At 34.6% G+C, this 9,743-nt stretch overlaps 7 protein-coding genes across 7 annotated transcripts in view; 4 read left to right on the top strand and 3 right to left on the bottom strand.

Moving 5' to 3' along the window:
- Nucleotides 1-1,265, bottom strand: part of WICANDRAFT_28579 (threonine synthase) — a gene marked incomplete at both ends in the record, with an annotated part of 3,023 nt that extends 1,758 nt beyond the window's left edge. The window contains one exon of the mRNA XM_019181508.1: nucleotides 320-1,265. Coding sequence (XP_019040199.1) covers nucleotides 320-1,265 — 946 coding nt within the window. The remainder of the gene's footprint in view (nucleotides 1-319) is intronic.
- Nucleotides 1,266-1,500: 235 nt separating this feature from the next.
- WICANDRAFT_77648 (uncharacterized protein) lies at nucleotides 1,501-2,640 on the top strand (the record flags this gene model as incomplete). Its single annotated transcript, XM_019184589.1, has 1 exon — nucleotides 1,501-2,640. The coding sequence occupies one exon, from the start codon at nucleotides 1,501-1,503 to the stop codon at nucleotides 2,638-2,640; it is 1,140 nt and encodes a 379-aa protein (XP_019040198.1).
- A 92-nt stretch (nucleotides 2,641-2,732) lies between these two features.
- Nucleotides 2,733-3,929, bottom strand: WICANDRAFT_29541 (SWIB/MDM2 domain-containing protein; the record flags this gene model as incomplete). The annotated part of the gene is made up of 1 exon (XM_019181622.1): nucleotides 2,733-3,929. The coding sequence occupies one exon, from the start codon at nucleotides 3,927-3,929 to the stop codon at nucleotides 2,733-2,735; it is 1,197 nt and encodes a 398-aa protein (XP_019040197.1).
- Nucleotides 3,930-4,260: 331 nt separating this feature from the next.
- WICANDRAFT_28241 (WD repeat RBAP46/RBAP48/MSI1 family protein) lies at nucleotides 4,261-5,568 on the top strand (the record flags this gene model as incomplete). Its single annotated transcript, XM_019181465.1, has 2 exons — nucleotides 4,261-4,588; nucleotides 4,631-5,568. The coding sequence occupies 2 exons, from the start codon at nucleotides 4,261-4,263 to the stop codon at nucleotides 5,566-5,568; spliced, it is 1,266 nt and encodes a 421-aa protein (XP_019040196.1).
- Nucleotides 5,569-5,788: 220 nt separating this feature from the next.
- On the top strand, nucleotides 5,789-6,454 carry WICANDRAFT_83264 (uncharacterized protein; the record flags this gene model as incomplete). The annotated part of the gene is made up of 1 exon (XM_019185516.1): nucleotides 5,789-6,454. The coding sequence occupies one exon, from the start codon at nucleotides 5,789-5,791 to the stop codon at nucleotides 6,452-6,454; it is 666 nt and encodes a 221-aa protein (XP_019040195.1).
- A 248-nt stretch (nucleotides 6,455-6,702) lies between these two features.
- WICANDRAFT_77644 (small nuclear ribonucleoprotein Sm D2) lies at nucleotides 6,703-7,167 on the bottom strand (the record flags this gene model as incomplete). Its single annotated transcript, XM_019184588.1, has 3 exons — nucleotides 6,703-6,825; nucleotides 6,883-7,096; nucleotides 7,163-7,167. 3 exons carry the CDS (start codon nucleotides 7,165-7,167, stop codon nucleotides 6,703-6,705), a joined length of 342 nt encoding a protein of 113 aa, XP_019040194.1.
- Nucleotides 7,168-7,401: 234 nt separating this feature from the next.
- On the top strand, nucleotides 7,402-9,716 carry WICANDRAFT_51839 (DNA replication licensing factor MCM; the record flags this gene model as incomplete). Its single annotated transcript, XM_019182679.1, has 1 exon — nucleotides 7,402-9,716. Exon 1 carries the CDS (start codon nucleotides 7,560-7,562, stop codon nucleotides 9,714-9,716), a length of 2,157 nt encoding a protein of 718 aa, XP_019040193.1. The 5' UTR covers nucleotides 7,402-7,559.
- Between the last annotated feature and the right edge of the window lie 27 nt (nucleotides 9,717-9,743).

Below are 9,743 nucleotides of genomic sequence, written 5' to 3'. Positions count from 1 at the left end.
GCAGTAACACCAACTGCTGAATGTGGGTCCAACACATATTTAGTTGTGTTAGAAGTGTAAAGATCTTTAATAGCTTTGATAGTTTCTTGGTTATCAACTCTTTCACTGTCGAAATCTTTTCTAGCAGCTGCGATAACTTCTTGTGGAACAGTGAATGAACCAGTTTGTTTCAATTCAGCAAACCAGTTATTTATGGTTTCACCAGCTTTTTCATCTGATTTGGTGACATTGTTTCTAACCAAGTACCATAGTAAACGTTCAAAATTACTTGAAATTAAAATATCCATAGCTGGTGAAAGAGTTGCTTTAACGTCACCACCTTTTTCATATTTAGAACTTTTGAGGAATCTATCCAAGATATCATTTTCATTTGTAGCAATGATTAATCTATCAGCTGGTAGACCCATTTCTTTGGCATAGTAACCAGCCAAGATATCACCAAAGTTACCACTTGGAACAACAAAGCGGATTTTTTTATCTGAACCGACCTTCTTAGCTAATTGGAAGTATGAATAAAAGTAATAAGTTTGTTGAGCAAGAATACGGGCCCAGTTAATAGAGTTAACAGCACCAACATGGTGAGATTTGTTGAATTCAACATCACCAAATATTTGTTTGACAATATCTTGACAATCATCAAAAGTACCTTTGACTGATAAAGTGTGAACGTTTGAATCAAGGACTGATGTCATTTGAGCTTCTTGGATTGGGGAAATACGACCAGTTGGATACAAGATGAAAACTGAAACATCTTTCTTACCTCTCAACCCATAAATAGCTGCTGAACCAGTATCACCTGAAGTTGCACCAACAACTGTTAAGACATCTCTGTCAGCACCAGTTTTCCCAGCATTTTTACGTTGTAAGAAATATTCAAATAAGTTACCAACAAATTGTAAGGCAACATCTTTGAATGCATAAGTTGGACCGTGAAACAATTCTAATAAATATAAACCATTAGCTTCATCAATTGGATTTAATGGAGTGATTTCTTCATGTCTGAATGTAGAGTAAGAGTTGTGCACTAATTTTTTCAAATCTTCATCTGGAATTTCAGATTCTTTGATATATAGTCTCATGATTTCGAAAGCTAATTCTTGGAAAGATAATGTTGACCATTTTTCAATAGTTGAAGCATCAACTTGTGGAATGGCTGATGGAACGAAAAGACCACCATCTGAGGCTAACCCTTTCAAGACAGTTTCTTCGAAAGAGAATGCTTGTTCTCCAGTGGCACGAGTAGAACGATAGGTTTGAGAAGACATGGTTGGATGTTAATGTTGATGTCAAAAGGTGTAAATAAATCAAATGCCAACGTTTTTCGAGATCACGATGAGTCTTGAAGAAAAGAAAAAAAAAGCATCGGTGCCCGGGTAGAATGGCAGACATTTATTGTCACGTGAATCTGCTTGGAAAGTTTTTAAAAAAATCATTTCCATGATGAAGAGCATTATCAAAACCTTCAAATTTGGAACAACAGGGAGACTTTGGTGATTAGAGATGGTGTGCCAAACGCAGAGATCCATGCTAATTTCAGCAATATCAAATGTTCAAAATTTAAACCAAAGTAGAATACGGCTCAGATTGTTTAGCTCAAGTGTATCAAGATATAATGAACTTGATGATGTTTTTGGCCCACAAAAATCTGGCCTGTTGCAAGATTCACAAGCTGATAATTATGAATTTGGTCGCAATAATCATCCTACTCTCAAGCACCTGGACCGTAAAAACAATAGACGTACACATGGGAAGTTCGAAGAGTCAGTTGTTCCTGATGATGAATCATATCCCGATTATGACCCAGCTGCCAGAGATAAAGTTGCTCGATCACTTGGACGGAGACCTGAATTTGCACATCTATATACAAAGAATGAAAATGTACTTCTCAGAATTTCTGAAGGTTGGAGAAGCCCAGAACAATATGCCGACGCCTTTAGATCAAAATTTTCAGCAAATAGTACATACCAAAAAATATGGTCTAATAATTTAGGAACATTGGATTTAACCAAATTGAAATCACCAGTGGATTTTGCTATGGCTAAACCAGAACAACTGAAACGTGATATGAATGAGTATAAAAGAAAATTTGGTAAAACTTTCACCACTGAAAAGGATTATGTTGCTGTTAATAAAGAGATCGAAGAGAATGTGTGTCCAAGAGTTTTTGAAAAAGGTGATGTTGTCATATTAAGCAGCTCAGTTGGAAGCTTGGGCGATAAAGCCATTGTTGTTTCAACGGTCCGAGATGAGAACTATTTGAAAGCCATTAAAATTGGTAACACGAGTATAACAAATGCAAAAGATGGTTACATTGTCGTTAAAATAAGACATCCACTGACTGATCCCTTATACATTTATGATAAAACGGTTGACATGAAATCTGGGGACAGATGGAAAGGGTTTGGTGCCCGTGTTGAAATTGAAAGTGGTGAGACACTTGTACATACTGGTTATCGTGTTGATTTTGATTTTTTGCATAATAAAGACTTGTTTGACCATTTCAAGGATCCTATTGAAAGACCATTTATTGAGGAGAATATTTTGATTCCTGAGTTGAAAGAACGTTTCTTGTCCAGAAAAGACTTATTTTTATGGGTGGGTGTTGGTAATTCAGCACATATAAGAGCAGAGAGAAGCTAACCTTGTATATAGATATAGAATGGAAATGACATGTACATGAGTTTATAAAGTTACATGATTATATTATTCTTGTACACATCTATCAAACACTCTTAAATACGATTGGTCTTTAATAAAATATCGACATTCTCTGACAACATTTCATCTGTGTAAAACTCAGATCTTCTGACAGATTCTTCGTTATATCCTTCATCACCAGATAGAATTTTCAGTAATCTAGAATGTGATTCTGTAAAATCTTTGAAGAAGTTAATAGGGTCCTTTGATAATTGATCATAAAATTGATGCTTTCTATGAGAATTATGCAAGGCCTGAATCCCTAAAACTATCTTAGAATTTAATTCTTTAATGGAATCATCATATTCTGTAATTATCTTTTTCAGCTCATTTCTCCAATTTTCTTGTTCAGAAATATCATCAACTGGAACTTCAACATCAATGACGGTATCACCTAAAGTTGAAGCCTTATCAACTCTGATTTCATATTCCAATTCAATAGGTTTGTTCGCACTCAAATGTTTGGATAGAAGATCTATCAAATCTCTAAAATTGAATCTTGGAACACCAAATAATTTAGATAAGTTTTCATCACAATTGATAATTCTTTTATCTTCTGGTGCTTGTAAGTTATTAAATTGAATATATTGCCATATGGAGTAAACTGCATCATGTTGGGTCAATTCAGTTACCCCTAATAATGAAGAAAGTTCGTTGGAAACTCTAAATTTGATTGGAAACTCTTTAGGTTGGATTGTAATTTTAGTTTTGATGTTTTCACCACCAGATCTTTTCACGTCTAACCCATCGAAATCAACACGAGGAGCGTTTTGTTCATTCTGCTCGTGCCACTCGATGATATTCTCTTTTGAAGGTTGTTGAGGTTGGTTTGGGTCATGTGTTTGTTGTTGTTGTTGATTGTTATTTTGATTCAATAGATCAATCGATATACCACTTAGAAAAGAGCTAAATTTTCTTCTCGTTGGATCTTCAGCTTTTTCATTATTCACTAATCTTCCTTCTATTCTTAAAGTCCAGTTTGGTTCTTCAGTGGGTTGTTGTCCTGGTTGTAATTGCCATGGTTGATTTTCAGTTGTGTTAAAGATGAAAATTCTCAACAATTCCTTTTTTCTTGGGATTCTAGTGATATTTTCTTGCAAGTCATTAATCTTTCTTGTGGTGAATATGTCAACACGTTTTTCAGCCTCTTGTAACCTTCTGTACAGTTCAACTTCTGGCACTATTTTATCAATGGTATGAGGGATGTTTATATCTGTTGGACGTGTCTGCATTGTGGTGATCCCCTGTTGAGCAATCTGCTGAGGAGCAGCCTGTTGAGGCACTCTGCCGCTGGTGATGTTTGGCTTGACCATTTTCTAGATGTTTCCACTGATTTCAACAACTGTGTTTTGATGACTTTTCCAAATGATTTGATCAAGTTTTGTTGTTGTCTTTTTGAATTCTGAACCTTTTTCCACGAAACGGAAAAAAAAAACTGCCAATTTTCAACGTGACACGAAATTTTCTTATGTTGAAAAAAAACGCGAAACGTATTGAATAAACAGTTTGAATTATATTTTCAACGTGACTTTACAATCAATAAGTGATAAAACTTGTTCAAGCATGAGTAAAGTGACTTTTGAAGAGGCTGTCCAAAAAGCCGTTGAAGAAAAACTCAATGACTTGAACGGTGAAGAAGAAGATGCTGATGATGAAAACCCACAAAAGGAATTGTCTATTCAAGAAGAATACCAGTTATGGAGAAAGAATTGTCCAGTGATGTATGAGTTTGTATCAGAAACTGCTCTTACATGGCCTAGTTTGACCGTCCAATGGCTTCCGGATCAGGAAATCACAAGCACAGGGATCAATCAACGTTTAATTTTGGGTACTCATACTTCTGGTGAAGACACTGATTATTTGAAAATAGCGTCAACACAATTACCTAAAAGTTTGCTCGAGATTAAATCTGAGAAAGACAATGAAGATGAAGACACTGCTGACGTTAATCCTGTTGAACAAAAACAAGGTGTTAATGCTAGATTAAAAGTCACAAAGAAATATAAACATGAAAGTGAAGTGAATCGTGCTCGTTATATGCCACAAGATCCAAACTTTATCAGTACAATTAGCGGCTCAGGTAAAGTCTACGTTTATAACACTGGCTTAGAGACTAAAGAAGCACCATTGGTTTTGAATCATCATACTGAAAATGGTTATGGTATTTCATGGAATCGTTTCGTCAAAGGACATTTGTTAACTTCATCAGATGATAAGACCGTTGCACTTTGGGATATAAGTAAGCCAGATACCCCACAACATGTTTTAAGATCTCATACAGATATTGTTAATGATGTTCAATGGCACAATAGAGATGGTAATCTATTCGGTTCTGTAAGTGAAGATAAAACAATTCATCTATATGATACAAGATCATTACCAAATCCAACCAATATAATTCAACGTCATGCTGCTGTCAATACAATAGCATTCTCAAACCACTCATCCAACCTGTTTGCTGTTGGCTTGGATGATTCTACAATTGAATTATTCGATATTAGAAACCCTCAACAAAAATTACACACAATCATGGGTCACTCAGAATCAATCACCTCATTGGAATGGGACCCTCATAACGATGGAATCCTTGCTTCTGGTTCACAAGACAGAAGAGTGATATTATGGGATATTAAAAAGATTGGTGAAGAACAAATCCAAGAAGATGAAGACGACGGTGCTCCTGAATTATTCATGATGCATGCTGGTCATACATCTGGTATCACAGATCTTTCTTTTAATCCAAACATTCCATGGACTTTGGCCACCAGTTCAGATGATAATATTGTCCATTTATGGAAGATTGCAAAGAAGTTGACCAATGAATATTATGGTGAAGTGGAGGAAGATATTGATTACTTTTCGTTGGAGTAATATTTAATGTAAACAAGTGTATTCTACTATCATTCACCTTTGTAGGCTGGAGCCATGCGTAAATCTCAGTACTAAATCAACGTAAATTTTGGACCGCGACCTCCTCGAAAAAAAATATCGAGATCGAGAATAAAGTGAAAAATCAAATATCAATACGTTCGTTTGGTTAGTTAGAGCTCCAGGAAACCCTCACTTCTTTCTCATAGATCAAGCCTCCATTATGAGCTCCAATTTATTTAAGCAAATTCCTTTTGCAAGAGTACCCCTTGTCAGGTACTCTGTTGCTTCCAAAAGATTCAATAAGGCCGAAGTTCAACTACTCAAAGATTTTCCAAGTGTTGGTAAAAAAGGTCAAATTCTAAAAGTTTCACACTCTTTAATGAGAAATAAACTACATCCTCATAATGGTGCTTGCTATATAGTTCCTGGTCAAGGTCCAAGAATACCAATCTATAAAGAACCAAAGAAGGTAATCCGTGTCGCTCCTAAACCAAGTAAAGTGGGAACTCCAAATGCTCCAGCTCCAAAGAAAATCTCTATTGATATCGAAGGATTATTACTAAACATTCCAAAAGATAATTCAAAAACTTCCAGTAGAATCCAACCATCAAAGGCTAGCTACTCATTATTCAATTTATCTGTCAATTTAGGTGATTTGAAATTTAAAGTTCAAGAAGAAGATGGTAGCTTGAAGACTCCAATTGACAAAAGTGCAATCGCTGCACAAATAAAGAAAATGGTAAACATAAGTGTCCCAGAAAGTGATATTACTTTAAAAATCAAAAGAGATGTCATAAGTGAAATCACAAAGACTGGTGAATATAGATTGGAAATAGGAACATCAGAAAAGGCTATTAAAAAAATCTTTGTTGACGCTGAATTATGATGAGGTTCTTAATTATTTATGTATAAAGCGAAATTTTGGTCATTGCATTGTGTAAATAGATAGTTTAATGGTTTAGTTTCAAGGATATGATAATTTGCGTATGTAAATGCCTACAATTGTTTTTTTAATTAAACTTTCTCATTAAAATAACAAAAATAAATTCATAAAATCTCTCCCGTTTCTGAAATTCACAAACACTTTGAACTAATATACAGTTATGCAATCTCCTTCTTTATTTCTTAATGTATTTATGCAGCTTTTAATACAACAATTACTGAATCACCTCTTAAAAACATCTTACTGACAAATCTTTCCTTTGGAACTGGTTTCCCCTTTTTCCCCTTGGAGTTTCTAGGTGTTTCTGTCCATAACTAAAATACAATTGTTAGTATATAATCAAAAGGCTGAAATACGTTTCATATACTCACTTCTTTTACATTTTCCAACACTAGATTGGAGTGTCTATCAAAAGCTCTTATTTTGGCCAATAGTTTATGGTTGTTTCTGCAAGATATAAGCACCTGGGTACCATTTTGTACAGCGTCTTGCAGTATTGACATTGGACCATGTGTGAATTCATATTCTTCTAATTTTTGTAATTCAATATCAGTTAATTCTGATTTTGGACGATCCACTAATTCACTAAATTTATAAGGTTAGTAAACACTTTAGAAAGAGTAAAGGATCACATCTTCTTCCCATACATACGCCATGATTATATTATTCCGTTATACCTATTTTGAATTGCACTGCCTATGGATAACTTAGGCTTCTTTTGCCATTATCTTCGTCAACTTGTATTTGAACTGAAAAGTTGTTTTCATTTGAAATCCCCGTAATTTACTCAATTTAGCCATATTCCGACCAAATGTCTTAAAAAGGATATTTTCCGTTTTGGGATATTTTCTTTTCTTTCTCGAAAAACGCGAAAAAAAATTGTTTCAGTCGCGTCAGTTTTTAACTTTTTTTGCCTCGAGAATCTCAAACTTCCTAAAGCAGAAAAGTAATTACATGCTGAGTTTTGTTTTGGATTTGAAATAAAATACAAAAGTTTCAATAACATTGACTTTTTCTAACCCATAAAACAACACACTATCCAAACAAGATGTCATTTGATGCCCCAGCTGTTTACGGTGCTCCAGTTCTTCCTGGTGAAGAAGCTGAACAAGATTCAAATCAAGAAATTATCACAGCTTTTAAGAACTTTGTGTTGGAATACAGAGTTAATAATGATTTCGTATATCGTGATCAACTGAGAGAAAACTTGTTAGTGAAAGAATATTCATTGACAGTTGAAAGTGAACATCTTATTGGTTATAATGAAAATTTGAACAAGAGTTTAACTGATGATCCATCTGAAATGATTCCTCTCTTTGAAAGAGCCATCACTGACGTCGCTAAAAGAATTGTCTTCTTGCAAGATTCAGAAGTCCCACTAAGTTTCCCAGTTTGTCAACTTATTCTAAGATCTAATGCCTCAACTTTGTCAATCAGAGAGTTGGATGCTGATCATATATCCAAGATTATTCGTGTCAGTGGTATCATCATTAGTGCTTCCGTCTTAACTTCAAAAGCCACTTCAGTTCAAATAATGTGTCGTTCTTGTAGACACACTCAAAGAATATCTATACATTCAAGTTTTGGTGGGTTACAATTACCTAAAACCTGTGCAGCTGTCCCAGCTGATGGTGAAAAATCTCAATGTCCTCCTGAACCATATCTTGTTGTACATGATAAATCACAATTTATTGATCAACAGATTCTAAAACTACAAGAATTACCAGAAATGGTGCCAGTTGGTGAAATGCCTAGACACGTTTTATTATCAGTTGACCGTTATTTAACTAATAAGATTATTCCAGGTACTCGTTGTACAATCAATGGTATTTACTCTATTTATCAATCAAAAGTGAAGAATGCCTCTTCGGTTGCTATAAGAAACCCATATATTAGAGTTCTAGGTATTCAAACAGATGTTGATCATAATGCAGCTGGTAATGCCATATATACAGAGGAAGAAGAGGAAGAATTTCTGGAATTATCAAGAAATCCAGATTTATATGAATCTTTTGCTAATTCTATTGCTCCTTCAATTTATGGTAATTTGGATATTAAAAAGGCCATTGCATGTTTATTGATGGGTGGATCTAAAAAATTGTTACCAGATGGTATGAGATTAAGAGGTGATATTAATGTCTTATTATTAGGTGATCCAGGTACTGCTAAATCTCAATTGTTAAAATTCGTTGATAAGGTTAGTCCAATCTCCATTTATACTTCCGGTAAAGGTTCTTCTGCTGCCGGTTTAACAGCTTCTGTTCAAAGAGATAGTACTACAAGAGAATTTTACTTGGAAGGTGGTGCTATGGTTTTAGCAGATGGTGGTGTTGTCTGTATTGATGAATTCGATAAGATGAGAGATGAAGATAGAGTTGCCATTCATGAAGCTATGGAACAACAAACAATTTCTATTGCCAAAGCTGGTATTACAACTGTTTTGAATTCAAGAACTAGTGTGTTAGCTGCTGCAAATCCAATCTTTGGTCGTTACGATGATATGAAAACGCCTGGTGAAAATATTGATTTCCAAACAACCATTTTATCAAGATTTGATATGATTTTCGTTGTTAAAGATGACCATAATGAAGGTAGAGATATCTCAATTGCTAACCATGTTTTGAACATTCATACAGGTAGAAATAACCAACAAGAAATCGCTGGTGAAATTCCAATCGATAAGATGAAAAGATATATTTCATATTGTCGTTCAAAATGTGCTCCAAGATTATCTGAACAAGCTGCTGAAAAACTAAGTTCACATTTTGTCGAAATTAGAAAAACAATCAATGATGCTGAAAATTTAAGTGATCAGAGATCTTCAATTCCGATCACAATTCGTCAATTAGAAGCTATTATTCGTATAACAGAATCATTAGCTAAACTACGTTTATCACCTGTTGCTACTGAAGAACATGTTGATGAGGCTATTAGATTGTTTCAAGCTTCTACTATGGATGCTGCAAACCAAGGTAACATTACTACTGCACCAAAATTGAAATTAGAAATTGACAAGATTCAAAATGAAATTAGAAGAAGATTACCAATTGGTTGGTCTACAAGTTATCAAACCTTGAGAAGTGAATTCGTTGCTGGTAAAAGTTATTCCCAACAGGCTCTTGATAAAGCTTTATACGTTTTGGAAAGACATGAATCAATCACATTTAGAAACCAAAGACAAAGAATTCTAAGGTCTGGTGTTTGAGTTTCAGGTATCTACATGAGTTCGGAG

The sequence above is a fragment of the Wickerhamomyces anomalus genome (genome assembly GCF_001661255.1).
Source record: "Wickerhamomyces anomalus NRRL Y-366-8 unplaced genomic scaffold WICANscaffold_2, whole genome shotgun sequence".
NCBI classification, from domain to species: domain Eukaryota; kingdom Fungi; phylum Ascomycota; class Saccharomycetes; order Phaffomycetales; family Wickerhamomycetaceae; genus Hansenula; species Hansenula anomala.
This window is presented reverse-complemented; position numbering and strand designations above follow the sequence as displayed.